Source organism: Ceratina calcarata, unplaced genomic scaffold, assembly GCF_001652005.2.
Source record: "Ceratina calcarata isolate Rehan_Ccalc_2016 unplaced genomic scaffold, ASM165200v1 scaffold153, whole genome shotgun sequence".
Lineage (NCBI taxonomy): Eukaryota > Metazoa > Arthropoda > Insecta > Hymenoptera > Apidae > Ceratina > Ceratina calcarata.
The window spans coordinates 55,040-72,681 of NW_017136528.1; the positions used below are offsets into that span (position 1 = coordinate 55,040).

A 17,642-nucleotide genomic window follows, 5' to 3' on the forward strand; every position below is an offset into this window, starting at 1 on the left:
TTAACGAGTGGAGTTATCCGACACAGCCACAACTTTCGTGGGAGCATTTTTCGCTACGATGAAAAAATTTTTTGCAATAAACATTTCTCTTGATTACTCTTCGACAAGACATATAAGAGATACAATCCTACTCAAAGTAGAATAGATATTTTAATAAAACTTGAAAGACACTTAAATAGATCCTTTTTAAACACGTCTCTCAAGTTTCGTTCAATTCCAGCAAGACACCAGCGACTAGCAATCGAGTTCGATCGTCTTTTTATATTATTTTAACGGTACTATGACTAAAGATTTATATACGATTTCTACCAGTAAATACTTCCAGAGAATCACAGAACTTAATTTGAAAACGAACAATGAATGAAAAATGTCCAGTGAAAATAGAAAGAAGGTAAATGCAATTACCGTGGACAAAGCTTCCTCGAAAGAACCCGTAATATGAGTTGAAGAATCGACAAAGCAACGTGAGAGTGTTCCATCGCGAATAGGCGAAACGTGTTCGTTCCGCGAAACACGATAATTGCTAGAAATTAAGTAAACTGTAAATACGACTACGGCGTGTGTGTGCATTCTCGTGGGATACGAAAATGGTGTACGAAGGAGCGTACTACGCTCGCGCTGCAAGAAAAGAACGGGCAGATCCTTCTCGGATGATAATTAAACTCAAGAACAACTCTCTTTGGCGTAAAAGGCTAATCCACGATTAACCCAACCAGTTCTTTTCTGGCCGCTCTAATGCTCACGTCTTGATAGTAATTGTTCTTCATTATTTACCGTTGACTATCTGCGAATTTAGATCTGCGCTCATCGCGTCGCACGCCTCTGCATAATTTCTACTTTCTAGGAATCTTTGTCCATCTTTCATTGTTATTTGTTACCTAATTCAAAACTGTTGATAAGCATCTGAAATTTTGTACGAGATTACAACATAATATAATAACTAAAATTCATCTCGTTTAATATAAGTAATTTTAATACAGAAGTCTTACAGCCGTGTATTTTTAATTGTGTATTGTTTGTGTATGTGTATGTGTTAACCGTGTATTGTTAGTTTGACTAATCAACAACTACCTTAAAACCTAATTCTCACTCGCTAACACAATAAGAATCATGTTTATCGTCTTAATACCAAATTGCGTAATATCAATGAAGAAAAGGCTGTCAAGTTCAATGTATGTCTGCAAAGCTTAAAGAAACAAAAGTTTCAATCAACCAGAATGAAGATACTTGTACATAATAAAACATTCAAAACCAACGAAGCCTTGGCAGGATGACCGCTTTTTCGCGAGGCCTCCACGCGTGACGGCGCGTCGCGTGAAAAATCCCTGAATGACCTCGATCTAGGATGAGTATGCCCGCGTATGTATGTATATTGATTACAGTATTCCGTGAATCGCTACCGTGGCTGGGACAGAAGGAATTAAGAAAAAGAAAAAGAAAGAAGGAGACGAGACGTAAAAGAGGGGAGGAGTTACCGCCGGGGATTATAAACGCGAGATGGGATCTTGCCGGTCATCTCGCTCCGACTCGCTCGAGCGAGCAACGAACGAGATTATTTGAATATCGTCTTGCGAACGCTCGCTGAAAATATGACGCCCGTAAACACATAGTCGAGCATAAGCGACCGGAACGGTAGCGGGCAACCTGCGCGTCGATCAAGGAAAGTAGTGCATCCTCGATTCTTATTTTTCTAAGGGAAACTTCCCGACCGAATCGAAAGTGTGCTATTGAAAAAAAATAATAATCCTGGTATCCGAATGAAACGGGATTAAGACTTTACTGGGTTACGCGTGTCTGACCACCGGCGACCGTTTCCACTGAATTATTCTTACGGACTACGAGTCGCGAAACTAAAAGCTTTCCAAAGTTTCTCTCGGATACATCATAGCACGAATGCAAACGTTAATCGTCCTAACGACAAGAAAATTGACGAGGGATTCTACGCGCGCAGAAGAGATCAAAACTTCTGATACGCATTTCTACTTTTATTTTTCGTAGCTACCTGTTCCACAGCATTTAGTTTTCACTTAGGAATTATGCATCGCATTTGTTAGATAGTCCTAGATCAGCGTGAAATTATGATAGTAGAGCGAAGACCACGGATAGGTATCGTTTGCTTGGCCGCAAAAGTAACACGACCACTTCCCTTTCGGAGCCGCGAGTCGTCTTTCAAATCGTCCCCGCGTGTAAAACGGAGCGCGTACCGCCGCTTTTTACTGCTGGGAAAAAATAATTATTCAGCCTCTTTTTGTGGAAAACGCGAGCCGCCATCCGTTAGAAACTCCCATGAAACCGCGATACGAGACACACGACAGGCTAGAAAGCAGTAGTTTCACGCATCTTAATGGGTTAATAACGATAATCCCTCCCCGTTGGACCATCCTCTTTGATCGACGATATCTTCGAAAAAACGAGCACGAAATAATGGCAACGCCTTCCGCCTGGCGATTCCAGTGAAAACCATTTTGGCCCCTCGGGTGGAAAGTGGCGTGTTCGCGTGGAAAAGAACCGGCGACCAATGGGCGTATCTCGTCTCTTGGTCGAGCATTAATGACTTCAATTTCCTGTGGACGCCATCGGGACACGAATCGTTCACGTGGGGGACGAATTACAGTGTATCAGTTCTAGGAAAACCGTGGAAACCCTCGGCATTTGAATAAACATCTAACTCAGTCGTTGCATCCACATATAAAAAAACAAGATAAGATCTGGATGACAAATTCGAGTCGCACGAAAAATTAATTTACTCCGTGGGAATGCATTGGAAAACGACGAGGTGCGGACTCGCAATCTAAACAACCCGTTGAACGAACTCCATCGGCAGGCGTAAATGAGATCATTGACAAGGTTATTTACACGCTTTTATTGCATTTATGATTCATAGTACTTCATACGATTCATGTTGCAAATGCGCCACGCCCTCGGCCAGCTGACTTCTATCGCGGAGTCGTACTAGTACGTAACGTAATCTTTTCATCGCGTAGTTTAACATACTAGTATCTAGTGGCAACGTCGTTGCGGGTATTTTTAACGCGCCGATCGACGATCGAATCAATCGTAACTCGGCTACAAAGCTGATATTCAAGTATCGCGTGTTCAGGGTTAACGAACCAGAAATATTTAAACCCGGCCACGAGCAACATTTTTCTGTGCATAATTTATTCGCGGTTTTACGCGAATCCGCCATGTACGGAGTCGTCGATATTGCCCCGGCAAAAATCCGGTTGGCGCTCCACTCTGTGTTTAGACGGTCCACCGGTACGGCTACGACCGAGTCGTAATTCTCCTCGTGTCTCTGTTACACCGTCGGCGAGCAACGTATCATTTCGCGTTCCAGACTCTAAGCGCATCATGTTTAATGCGATAACAACTAACAATCTACGCACGCGCGTATGAAAATGACCGACGAGGAAAGTGTTACCTTGGCGGGTCAAAAATGCGAGAGTCACGATTCTTTTCAACAGTTTCGTCTCGAGTCCTACCGTCGGTTCCCACGATATTAAACGGTTAGAAGGAAGTGACCGTCGAATAATAGTTCCGATGCTCGCTACGCGTTAACACCAATTAGTCTCTATTACATCGATACGATCGACATTATTGATACGCGGTCGAAGCGTACAAGTTGTCGCGCTATCTCACCGTCGCGCCGCCGCCGTTTCTATAAATGATCCCGCGAACTTTGCTGCGAGTCAAACTAGTTCTCCGGTCCAAGTGTGAACTGTACTAGGTGCTTACGCGATAATACGAAGCCGGTATTAATAACCATTATCCATCGGATAATCGTGTGTCCCGTTATGGGACCACTTAACTTATATTGCCTCTTCCAGAATTAATTTCCCCTCTTATCAAACCCCGAAGGCTATCCGAATAATTCTCGATCATGGTTTAGCGACGCCAGCTTCTTCCGATGTCTATTGGACATCCGCGAGCACATTTTGCCTCTATTTCCGTGAAACCGGTCTGAAAATACACGTTCCTGCTACCAGGCTTAGATACGCATGCTCATATTCAATAAATAGTACCCGCCCATCAGCAAGCACATTTTCGATTTTGTAGAAAGCATAAACGATGTTTTTAACAAACATCCTGTTATTCACATTTTCCCGTGAGACGTTTTCCATGGAAAAGGCGAAAGAGGAATAGAACGACTCAATTCCGTCGAGTGTTATGTCTTTCCACTGTCGGAGTACAGCGCTTGAGCATCGAGTGGCTCGTGAGAGACGTCGATTCCGTCGGACTGAGCTATTTGGTTTGTCGCTGGCTGCCAGCTAGTGTCCATTGTGAGATCGTGTGCCGTTATGAATCTCTAGTTATAAAACGGATCCTCCGCGTTTACCGGAGTCGCATCTCTCTCTCGGTGAAGCGCATAACTGTATCCTTTCCACGAGCACACGTGCGTTCGTCCGTCGTACAGATAAAAAAAAGTCCAGGGAAAGGGTGGAAAATAAAGAAGATCGAAGTAACGTTCGACTGCTCAACAGCACTAGAAAGTCTAATTTACAGCTAGGATGGACTCTAGAAATTGCGGTCCGACCTCGTAGCATTTCAATTCCTCGCGTTTCTACCAGGCAAAATAAATATTTTAACTACTCGTGGAAGAGGACGCGTTCTTCAGGCTCGTGACGAAACGCTGACAAAACGGCCGCGGTTGTCGCGCAATGAGTCGTGGGAATGTTTTCCCAGGGACAACAAGAAACGATTTCGCGTACAAAATCGACACTTCCGGCGCGGGTGCACCTTTGTTTCATCGAGGGGGGGGACAAAGGAACGCGGAGTCACGCGGTTCCATCGCGTCGAGGAGGATACGTGGGCACTGTGGACGAGGCTTTAGGAACTCCGCGGTTGGAATGCCGTAGTCGCTGTGTAACGGGCATGGAATGCGCGAGAGGAAGTCGTGTGCGCCCGCAGAAATTCACGTTCGATCGGGTGAAATTCAACCGCGTTGGCAGTACCAACGCCGGCCCTGATTTCCCATGCAAGACGTGGACCAACGCGACGACATTGCTACACGTGCTTACACCCACGTGACGCGTTTACCATCGGGGCCACTCGAGGAAGACGCACAGCCCGAGTGATCCTGTTCACAGAGGTGGTCTCGCGTGATTTATTCGAGTCTCGTAAGATGCTTTTCGAAGAAAACCGTGCAGCACTCTTCTTCATCGAAAAGACTGACGTAGAAAAATCGATCCAAGTTTAAACCCAGATCAGTCTTCTTATTTACAGAGAGAGTTATTGTGATCGGCGCGCAGAACCTTCGGAGTTCGACTTTTACGTCGAGACCTTCGATTGAGCAATCGCAATGGCCACCCAAGGATTGACTCGTTCCGATTTAGCTCGGAGAAAATCGGTCTGCCTCCCCGGCACGTGAGTCGTGATCTCACCGGGAGAGAGTACCGAATTTGATATGCGGGGAAATGATAAACGGCGTTGTCACTGTTGCGCAACGGCTTTAACAATGAACCGTTTATGCAGTAGCTGCGAGCAGCGTGAACGAATCGTTATCTCATCGCCGGTTCCCGGCCGTTCGCGGGTCGATTTAATGGGCCCGTTCGCCGACTGTTTGCTCTGGCGAACCGATCGCCGACCGCTTCTTTACGTTTCGCCCTGGGAATCCTCTCCCAAGCGCTTCCGGAAGCTGCCGGATAAATAACGTCCCGTAAAAACGGAGGAACCTCGCTGGATCGGCTGCCGTCCGTCGACGATGCAAGAACGATACTCCGTTCGATTCGCTCGACCAGCAACAATGTGCGCTTGGAACGCTTTTTCCATCGTTCATCCCGATTACACGGTCCATCCTCGTGTCCATCAAAATTACTATAGCGAAAAATCGCCTAGAGTATAAAATAAGCTAAAGAGGTGATTATCAGAATGACTTTGAATTGTTCAAACTTTCGATCAAATTTGCCGCCTTGCGCGTTATGTATAAAATGTTCCGACACTTTTGCACAATTTAAAAAGTTCGTCTAGTCAGTGATTTACAAAACAATGCTTGCGTTAAGCAGACAGGAGAACCGGTTTGTATAAAAAGAGGGACAATTAAGTGTCGTTGAAACAATTTTTGCTAATTAAATGTTTCCAGTTGACGGGCAGACGTCACGTTGGAAAGTCGGTTTCGTACTTTCTTCTAATTAATCAGATGTCCTTGTTCCCCTGTCTGCGTATATTTTTTCCTCTTCTACGCACCGCGGACGGGGAAAACGCGGAAATAAATGCGCAAGTTTAATAATGGAATCTTACACAGACGTACTAAGAGCTCGGTACAAAACAGTAACGGTGAACGGAATCGAAAATAAGCGTTGCCGGTGAGAGAAAAAAAAACATATACGTAGCGACGCGGCTGGTAATTGGACGGGCCTGGTAATTAACGGATGATAATAACGATAATGATTACGGCGATGACGACGATAATAGTGGCATCGTTGCATTATGTTTACAGGCAGGAAAAGTTTACGCTTAAACCGGCGCCGTTTCTCACATTTCTTTCAGTCAATCGACTAATTTATGGTTACCGTACGCTTCTTCTATTTTTTCAACGTTTAGATCATCTGGGAACCTGTTACGCCGCGTCGGCCTGTCTTCTCTAACAACAAATAATCGCGGCGCACCGGCGGCGGGAGAGCGAGGGGCACAGGAAGGAGGTGTACCACCGGATCAATGAGTTGTACGCGATTTCCTGATAATAAATATCTCGTCATTTATCGCGTCAACTGATTACGCACGGCAAAACGTTACCGATTACCATTTTCAATCATCCTCGCGGACAGATCGATTTACGATTTCAGCGACTTCACCCGTTCACCGCGTCGTCCTCGACTGCGGGAGTCGCCCCGCTGGAATATGTATGAAGCTCGGGGGACTCGGGCGCGTTTAAGAACCGAGGCGAACGCGGTTTGTCGCGGCAATTAACGGCAAGGACTTTCTTATTAACTTTCCTCGAAGAACATCGCCGCGGTGAAATCATCGGTTAAAGAATATAAGCAAAGAAATTGTCGCGTGCCAGGGCTTCTCCAATCGTCACGGTCTACATAGCCACCTGAGTTTTTTAGTTTCATTATTCGAGCGAAACGTTCGCGCACATATGAACGTAGCATCGCGTCACCGTCGCACGCTGTATGATATTACTTCTGAAATAGTTCGATTCATCGGCAATTTCTTCGCGGGAAAGTGATCGGACCGCATCGAATGATAGCGCGTCTCGGATCGTTGAACGACGGGAATTAAAGCTGTCGCAAATGCATTTAATTCTGCAAGACGCCCGTGAACTACTTTCCAGCGCGGAACGCGAGGCGTCTAATAATAATCGACCCCGTGCGTCCACGCGTTTTAGAAATGGAAACTCAATTTCGTCCACGCGAAAGTTTGCGACGCGAAAATCTACGTGCGAAAGTAGAATAGGAACTGGGTTTCTCCGCGCATCTCGACGCGTAAAAATCATTGATAGCGGGGACCGAGGAATTTAATCTGACTCGGGATCTCACACTGAAATTTATCATCGTTATTTCATATCCGGATTATTCTAACTGTAAATGATGCGCGTTCGTTAACTCGGCGTCCAATAATAATTTATACATCTCACGACTGCGTTGCGCACGACGCGATGTGTTAATGGACTGGTACACATACGTATAAGTTTATCTGTCGGTTTTTACAAGACCCGTTTCAATACTTAGTTACCTTGATGAAAATTCGTTTAATATACCCCGGGATCGGAGCCGGTGTTCCTTTTTCTAAACGCGTACAGATTAACGTCCCTATCGCAGAAACTCGATCAACCGCTGTTGCACGCGATTAAAAGTAAAACGCGTGTTGTTTTCTATTTGGCTTTTAATTAGAATTGGAAGCGCATCGGTGAGTTTTTCGTCCTGGCTGAACTAATGCCGGCATAAATTAATGAGCGACTCATTCCGTTTCCTATACTGCAAAGGAATCACGTTTCCTCTAGTCTTTTTTTATTACCGCACGCAACGGATGTTCTCAGACAAACAATTAAACGTTTTGGAAATATAAATCAGCCGTTTATCTATTGATCTATTGATCTACAGATACGTATTACAGCCCCCGATATCTAATGACATTAATCAAACGCGTATCAATTCATTGTTCCTACTGTTCTCACTGTGTCAGAGAACTTGTTACGTTTCTCTCCTATTCACTACGAAATCCTGTCGTTACCACTTTCTACGAGCGTTTAATCAGCACGATCGTTATCTGTTTCTGGTTGTAATTACAACCGGCGTAAAGGGGTCAATTAATATTCGTTCATTAGCAGGAATGTAATAGTTCGCAATCTAACCCTGATACATATTATTGACGGCGTGGCATTTTCATAAGCAATGGGACTAGTTTCAGCCCGGAGGGACCCTTCACAGGATCTTAATCCGGCTTTTCTCATTTAATCGATCGCCGGGACAAAATACGTGGCCAGATCGAACGCCGTGGATCTCGCGGCGCGCGCGGCCGCAACCGGACCGCGGAAACGGTTTATTAGCATCGGCGGGTATTAAATCGCTCGGCAGCATCGGGTACAACGTAAATTGGTACCGAGTTACAAGTTGCGTTTTAACGAGTCGGAGGAGTCCCCGTCTCGTGTTCACGTGACCGGGGGAAAAAGTGACCGGCTCGCATTTACGTAAATTGGTGCGTAACGTCGGCTAATAAAATCATTACGCTGAAACAGAGAATCTATGGGCACGAAATCGAACCACCGTTACGGCCGTCCGGGACGTATGTACGTGCGTCCAGCGGCCGATTTACTTAAACCCGGAATGGGAATCGTTCCCATTATTCTTCGTTCCAACCGAGAGAGGATGTTTACATCTGTACGGTGGACGCGCGGGCACCTCGCGAATGAATGTTCGAGATAGAACCAACGTCTAAACCAATATTCACTGGTTTTAATGATACACCGCGGAAACCTGTATTCCCTTTTACGGTCAGACAAGATATTTTCGTCGAATGGAAGCTATTACGAGAACAGTTTAATACGCGAAGTGTCCCTGACACGAGCCTGGGTCAGGTGACCAATCGTACGACCTCTGACTACGGGGGGAAATGATCGCGTAAGAAATATCTAATTTATTACTCTCGTGTCATTAATTTCTCCGAGCGTAAATAATTACTCCAGTTCGCGTTACTGGCTCGCACGAGTTCTGCACGCCCACGCAGTTACGCAACGCTTGTTGCCTGAATTATAAATCAGATATGCGCGACTAATAGAGGAACAGATTTGGTGACGACGCTCGCCGAATCGCAGCAGGAGACTCGACTAAGGTCACCGTTTTTATTAGCGATATTTTCTTTGGGAAATGGAATTCCGCTGGAGGATTTCTTTGTCCTACGGAATGTTTCGTAATTATTATTCATCGCGAGCGGATCGTGGTAGGATAATAAGTCTGACTCCACGGCTCGTTTTCCAAACAGACTCATTCCGCGTTGCGCGGGTTTTCATTGAGGAGAACAATGGCACCCGCTAGCGTGTACCGCGACGGGTCGTGTATGCAACAAACCGGGAATAATAACTCGTAATCGCTTGCGAGGAACGGTGCCGAGTGATATTTTGCATTAAAAATAAAGGCCGGCTGTTCCGCGGTCGTGGTAATTGGCAGGAAAGTAACGACCGCTGGTTTTTCGCTGACGAGCGTAAAACGCATTCTCGTCTATTAACAGAAACTCCCGGCACGCGTGCACCGCGCAAAAGGCTAACGTGCCCTGATTCGTAGTGGTTGCGTGCTCCTTTCTACCAGTCGCCAACGTGTGTGAATGAAATTGCTCGTCTCGTTAAGCTTTTTTCACGCTCGAAAATGCATTAGGAGGATCGTCAAGAGGCTCGAGAACCGGCGTACCCACCTGAGGAAGTACAAACGAGATTCTGTCGTCGTCATCTTCAGGGAAATGATCGAAAAATGGACAACGCTAATGTCTTATGTTCGTGCGCACAGACGCATCTTGGATAACGTGCACATTCGATATTGACATTCAATTCTAATTTCAATATGTTTGTACAATCTTGTAGATAGTCTGAATAATCTAAACACATAATTAAGGAGGTAGATTTCATAGTGGCGCGATGAGATAGAATTAACATTAGAAATGTGAGTTTACACCATTCGATTCAACACCTCTATTTCTCAGATAATAAAGATAAAATTCGGTTTAGATTCTAGGTCATTCTAGTCATTGAGATTACGCTGATACTTAAAAAAATAAATGTTACAGAGTGAAGCAAAGATCGTAGCTACTGTGTTTTGAATTTTAACCGTACTTTAAACAAAACAATAAATTAAATTTTGTCTTCATTCTCTGAGAAATGAAGATATAGAATCAAATGGCCATATTCTGCACTATTTTTGCCTGGTTAATGATAAAACAGAGAAAAAGAAGTTAGAACTCTACTAACAAATATTGATTGAGAATTCACGTGACCAGCCCCTTAAATGCCAATCCTGATTTTATAAAAAAACTGATACAAAATTGGTATTAGTGGAAGATATAATTACCGAGAGATCTAATATTTGGATCTAATTTAGTGACAGAATTCTCATGAGTACTTCGTTATTATTTAATTAGTTTGTAGAACGTGGAAATAGTTTACCTGAATCTGCTTTGGTCTCACGTGTTCGACGTTCAATCGTCCCGGCGCATGATTCCAGGGGCACATGGAAATAAAACTGATTCACGAACGGAGAACACGACGGGCACGGCGATTAATTCTCATCGTTTCGAAATCGAATTGTTGACTGACGCGTTCGTCGAGGCCTCGACGAGAGAGGAGACACCCGCGATCCGCTCTTTGAGACGACCGGAGGTTTACTGACACCGGCGCGGCGCCTCCACCTGCTCGTAATGTAAGCCAGGTTTCAGTTTATCCTGCGATGCGTCAAGTAGAGGGGCAGATAGGACAAACGTGAAGAGCGTGCCCGGCCCGATGTTCAACCGTATGCATGCGGAATAGCCACGAGACGGACATCGAAGTGGTAGAACTAGCTTTCGGAACTAGCACTCTTCGCTGGTGACGCGAAACGACTGCAACAGTTATTGCACGGTTCCTGAACGTTGTCACGGGCATTCGATTCGCGGGCAGGAATCCACGTTCCATCTAACTATTCTTCACCGTTCTCCAGCACAATTTACACCGTACTTATTTACACGATTATCATTTTGATAAGCACAAACTGATAACCTTCTATCAAAGCTTTTTGCAATCGAAACTTTTTGCCTAACAATTTACTTAATCTATGAAATGTTTATATTGAAATATATGTTTTATTTCGTTCTGCACTTGTCGATAATTAGATTGAGATAGTAACGCGGTAATTAGTCAATAATCGAGGAAAAAACAAACGAGAAAATACTTTCAATTTGATATTTACACTCTCGCACACAACCACTGGAATAGTATCAGATGATGGCGCGAGTTGGCGCAAGTTACCAGATGTTCAAAATGGCGGGAAGTGGAGGAGAGGTATTTGTGTATCTGGTATATCGACCACGATAAAGTTTATAAAATCGATTACGTCCGTCGCAAATAGAATACTTGAACTGTATTGTAAAAATTGCGAATTTGGTCGGCCGGATCTAAATTATGGTTTTATTTGTAAATGCAGATTGTACTTCCAATCACTGTTTCTATTAATTCTAACCGAAGCTAGAAGAAAAATATTTCACGTTCCTGTTTAAGAGTATTAATTGTGTAACGTAGTGTTTAATTCAGTTTTGAAGCAAAGTCTTTCAAATGTGCAAGTGTATTCTGTGTATTGCAGTATTCTGTTCCACAGTTCCGATCCTGATGCAGGTAAGTTAATCTCTCATAAATCTGAATGTTCTTAAACTGTAAACAGAATTAGTGACGAACAATTAGAAGCACAAAGACTATTGTTCCAATGTATTGTTCAGTCGTCAGTCTCGTACGAACATTTTACGAGATTCTAGTTAAAGAATACACTTTTCTCAATTAACGATGTTTTGGGGTTGAAGTTAATTTAAGGAAGCTTGATCGTTATTAATTAAGAATGAAATGTCTGAAATCTAATTGACTTATACTACTAACGGCTTGCCTGAAACTCTGGGCGTCACGCGAGCGAACCTGAAGGTTTGCCAATGATTGTCTGCTTCATGAATTCTTATTCTACTGTCGAACGTAATCTACAATTCTAAAAAGACGAGTAACGTTTTGAGTGCGTCGTTTTGTTACAAATGATGAATTCCTAATTGATGAAACTTGAAATTAAAAAATTTCAAATCCGAACAATGGTGAATATAAATATTGTAACGATTTATAGTAAGACAATTTGATAACCTGCAATTTATTCTAACACAAGTGAACGCGTGTATGATTTACTGTATTTCGCAGCAAAGCGTTCAACAGGATTGCAGCTCGAACATGGGCGCAACACATTGCAATTTGTTCCATCCGTATTTGAATTACAATCATAGTGAACACTCTGCTGAAATACAACCGTTGTTGCACCGGCGTTCGAATTACAATCCCGTTGAACGCTGTGCTCAGGTAGAATCTTGTTGCGTCGTTATTCGAGTTACGATCGTGTGGAATGATCCATGAAACGCGATTATGTTGCATAGATTCTTCGAGATACGATCTTATGAATAGGAGGCGTCGCAATGCTCGATGAGAGAAAAGGAGAATAATACTTAGAGAAATCTGTATATTTTTAATGTGTTTTAATAAATGTCTTTTCTGCAGATGTTTTGTGACTAAGCGAGGCGCGCCTTGATGCAGTTGAGTGGCGAGCGGAAATTTTCCGAGCTGTACTGTAAGTATTCTATTTTTAATTTCAAATAAATTGTGATTTTAAGAATAAATTGTAATATCCTATGTGTTTTTCTCTGCTAACAGATTGTTCAGAGGTCTAAGGCGGGTAGTAGCGGTTTGGGTGAGTCGCATACTTTATGGTCTCTCTGGCACCCAGTTATGCCACGGGCTGAAAGGTCCGAAATGGCACGGGTGCTGGTTATATTTTATTATACACGTTGCTTTGTGATTAATTTATTTATTAGGGCAGGTAGATCTTCTTGTACACACGGTACGTACTTAAAATATTAATACAAGAAAAATGAAACACGGATATATTCCAAGATCGTGGTTTCATTTGAAATTATTTTTTGATACGCGAATATTAATTATTTTTTGTGAGCAAATAGCTGCCATAGGGCAAGCTTATTTTACGATTGAAAGTACAGATATATTCGTATTTCTGTTTTTAGTCTGTCTTCAGTAACAATTAATCAGTTCTGAAATTTAACTATTTTTCCGTATGACCAGTTTTAATTGATTCAGTCGACTTACCTATCAAAAGTAAGGCTGTCTTGTCCGTAATCGCACCCGTTGCACCGACTGCACCTCGATGATAAATCGGTCTCTCGGTCGGTGTCTTCGGATCGGCGTTGATCTTTCCGATGATCGGCCACCATGCTCCACGTCTTGTGGATAAGGTAGAAGACATTCAGTTGCTTGCCTCGTCGGCAAGGTTGCGACTTCGTGTTCCCCATTCTGTCTGCTGTTGGTACTATTCAATTTCAAGAAATGTTTATGAGCACACTTTATGTCTATAATCTCTCAACAAGTAGACGATCTTTCAAATAACTAAAATGAAAGTTTTTAACTCCTCAGATTCTGAATCTCACTCCATCCTCTTTTGTTAATAACGATACAAGAAACGCGTTGCGTGCTTTTTGTACTTCCTCCTTTCGATGCAAAGATTTTTCTCCTTATCTCCTAGATATCTCGGCAGATACGCCCACATTCCTCGGACAATATGGAATTTTTCTCGCGCGATATCGGCCTATCTCGTTCATTGTCTTTGCCTCCGCGATTGTGCTCGTACTTGCGTAATTACGGGCCCGGCCCGACCTCTCGAAGGGAGCATTCATAAAATACCTCTTCTTCTACCTACCTACCTCCGCTGGCGAGAGGATTAAAAGTTCGCCTTTACGATGGTTGTTTATTAAGATATCACGGTATGCAGATTCATAAATCGTCCCTCGGGACTTTAACGCTGGATTGTGCAGCGCCGGACGCTTTCAACCGCGTCGTCTATTTGCCAAGATCGGCCGAGGTAGCCGGCAACATTTTTATTATGCAATAATCCTAGACGCGCACTCAATCGTTGAATCTCGGTTCTCGCTTAATTAAGATCGCTTTAATTAAAATCGGAGCCAGTCAACGCGACCGTGTACAATTAGAGAACACCTTTTCCTCCGCCTCCGCCTCCTCCTCACTGATACAGTGTTGGGCGACACGTGTTATCTCCTTGTTACCCGTTTCGCGCGACAATATTATGCGTCCTCGCGTCGTTAACGTCATTAGTGTCACTGTCGATTCCCACACTCGTTTACCGTGCACTCGCGGCGCTTACTTGCCACTGTTCGCGCACTCGGTTGGAAGAGAACGCGTTCCCTCGAAACGCATCCTGTCGCGAACGTCCAAGACCATTCATCTTGCCGTGGTGGCCCATTACGACTTTCATCGTGCAAATTTCTCGCAAAGTAACATAACGGCGTCTCGACGGCGGATCTTTTCAAAGACTCGCGCGTCCCAGTCGTGTAGTTACTTATTTACAGTTTTATCCGTTCGTCCCGCAATTTGTCGCGATAGGAATCTGTTAGCCAGTCGAATGAATCAATTAGCCTCCTCGGCATGTCTACCGTGAACGCGGCAAACTATTTATTCGTCGGATGTGAAAGACGAATTGATTAATCGATAAACGAGGTTGTCGAGGGGACGGGGAACGGTGGCGTGCGAACTTTTGCAAAAAACCGGCCAGACGGTACGGCTGGAAAACCTAGTGATCCACTGACACATGAAAAATCGTTGAAACCGTTATTACACTGCATTACGAGCTCTCGCCTGCACGCAGCCCATTTTTCTTCCGTTTTAGGAGAACGATTTCTTGTAATTTTATTTCGCCGAACTGTTATTCCCACAGCAATTTTACGTTTTCACTTAAATTGGATCGGTGATGATCACGTATTCATCGAACGAAGCATTATCAACGACATATTTTATATAAATCCTTGGGAATGTCTATTTATGCTATTTCGAACGATAGTAGTTGACAAAACGAAACTGGCGAACAGTCGTTTGAGTGCTGACTGAACCACTTCACGACGACGCGCTCTCAACGTCCATAATAAATCACGTCTCGCGATCTTCATGGGTCTTTGAATACCCGTAACGAGAGTTCAGCCCATAATATTTACCAGTGGAATCAGCCGACACCAGCGAGCGTACCGCGGTATCTACACAAACCCTTTCAATCGGGCGAGCGGTCTCGCATGAGGACCTCACCGATGCGTATCGCCCTTTTAATTGCTCGAAATTTCACCGGGAGAGCACCGTTGGAAACGTTCGCCAACTGTTAAGTCCCGAGAGAAACTGGATATCCGCGGACGACTTCCTCCTCGTCCATCGCAGGATCACATTTCACTTTCTTCAAAGTCCCTGTCACGCGTCACTGCCGCCGACACTCGCACAGAACGTTCGATTTTCCACGTCGAGAGCCGCCTTCGACCGCCGACTTATTATTCCCGGGCTCGCGCGGATAATTCGTAGTCCTCTGGCTGAGCGAGGAATTCCTGCGTGTACGCGGACCCGACGGGTGCATCGAAAGGTCGGTAAAAATGCGAGCACCAAGAGGCTCGGGAGGCATTCACCGGGCGGGTTTCAACAGCCGACTGCCAACTCGTGAATGCCCCGAGGTGCACGTGTGAGCATCGCCTCTCTCCGACGAGTCCGACGTCCTCTTCTACATCCCGCCTCGGCGTAGCCGCCTCCCGATGTCCAGGAGGATTCACAGACTGTAGGTCAAGCCGCGACCTACGGTCGCACCCGCGGTCCCGTCCGACGGTCCAAATACGCGTAAACATCGACGATTTAGTGGGTCAACATTCTTTACCAGTCGGACGTCGAGCCAATTGAATCCCATAGAGTGCATGCGTAAATTATCTTTTGTCAGAATATCGCTTTTTCTTTAACACAATTTTTATAAATTCATTTTTGATCGCGTTGGTGCGGACGGTTATAGTTTTAATCGTGAGTAATCTCAATGTTAATAAGAGATGACTAATAGAAGTCTCACGGCGTGTTGCTCTTGGTGAAGATCGCCGCTGTTGATAAGCCGGAGATAAATGATCGTATAAATTACTCTTCCATTTTTCTGCCATTCGAAACGGTAGGCAGAGTGGAATGAAACGGCAAGCTGGTAATTTTCATCGGGAAAAAGAAGCGTTCAAGACCGGAGAGGAGATCGATTTCGTACGTGGTCGTTTCCTCTGGGAGAAAGTAAATTGTCCGTTTCGAGATCATTGAAAAAATTATTTATGGATTATTCGTAAAGAATGGACGGTGCAACGGAGGGCCGTGGTTTTCTCAATTTACAGGCGCCGCCGCCTGAATTGCCACGACTCATCGAGGTAAAAGGTGAAATTCCAGGCAGGGCTTCTTCGTAAAAGCCCGTTCGAGCATTAATAAGATGGCTCGTGAAATAGATAGTTCCACGGTGCGTAATTCGCGTTCTGCGAGCAGGTTCCCTTCGGATCCGAATCGGTTTAATCCGGCAGAGATTAACCCGCGATGCTCGACCAGATTATCGTTTAACGAAAAGATTTTCGCTCGACTCTGCTACGTCTGAAAGCCGTTAGACCAGTTCGCTGATTTTACTGTGGTTCCATAATCAGAGGTAATCAAGTACCGGTGCTAGATAGGATTCGCAAGAAACGCGGTTTTCATGCCTGAAAATGGGTCCGCGCTGTAACAAGCGCGCGAAGAAGACCCCTTTAATCAACGGAGCAGGAAAACTCTTGAGAAAAACGCGCTTTTCACTAGGCGATTTATTGTCGTGGTTTATCGTTTGTTTGCAGATTATACTGCTCGTCACCCGGTTCATAAATCTTCTTCAAGCAACCGAGTAAAGTGCTACGTAATTTTGAAAATCTGTTTCTTCCCAATTACCGTAAATCCCACTAGCTTTATCTTTCATCGTGGAATATAATAATCGGACATTAATCAAAAACACACTCGAAACCTCGGATGTTTGAGGTCTCTATATGCGCTCCTCTGTCTAGCGTTTAATAGGAAACTAGTAATTCACGATAATTACAGTAGTGTTCGAGGAGATTGGAAATTATTGAACCGATACTATCGATTATAACGCAAAACTATAGCCGTGGTTAGTCGGCTACCGTAATGGCGGGTCAAGTTTCGCGTTTGACCCGCGAGTAAACGAGTACTAATAGTCAACGGAAATCTTGTACCGGAACCAACAGGTTTCTGCTTTAAACACTATTCACAGACGAACATTAGTTTCATTTCTCCGAAGTCTTTTTAGTCGACACGTTTTTCTCGGTGGAAATTGTTCATTAATGGTATTTAAATATTATGTGGAAGGTAAATGTCGCTATGACGTGAATCAAGTGCAGAAGCCACGCCTTTCTGATCAAAAACTGTACGCGAGATAAATTACACTCGTGTATCATTTAAAAGAATCCGTTCTCGCTTCCGGCTTCTTGTGCAATGCCGGGAACAAGGAAACGTTACGGGTATACTAATGAAGGTACTGCAATTATCATCTTGCACCGTTGCAGTTCGACGTACATTGGTCAACAGGGTTAACGTCTGATCTTCTTAT

At 44.3% G+C, this 17,642-nt stretch overlaps 1 protein-coding gene and 1 long non-coding RNA gene across 3 annotated transcripts in view; one reads left to right on the top strand and one right to left on the bottom strand.

Annotated features, from left to right (window-relative positions):
* mwh (multiple wing hairs) overlaps positions 1–15,764 on the bottom strand; it is a 48,714-nt gene extending 32,950 nt beyond the window's left edge. Inside the window, exon 1 of one of the 2 annotated variants that reach the window (XM_026819506.1) lies at positions 13,304–15,764. In XM_026819506.1, the coding sequence (XP_026675307.1) occupies positions 13,304–13,506 (203 nt within the window). In that variant the 5' untranslated portion in view covers positions 13,507–15,764. Of the gene's footprint in view, positions 1–10,591; positions 11,130–13,303 lie in introns of those variants that run through there. The other variant, XM_018036681.2, reaches the window with a different exon arrangement.
* Positions 11,707–12,922, top strand: LOC113465208 (uncharacterized). Its single transcript, XR_003390053.1, has 3 exons — positions 11,707–11,791; positions 12,701–12,770; positions 12,854–12,922. It is a non-coding gene; the product is annotated as an uncharacterized LOC113465208 (long non-coding RNA).
* Positions 15,765–17,642: the final 1,878 nt, after the last annotated feature.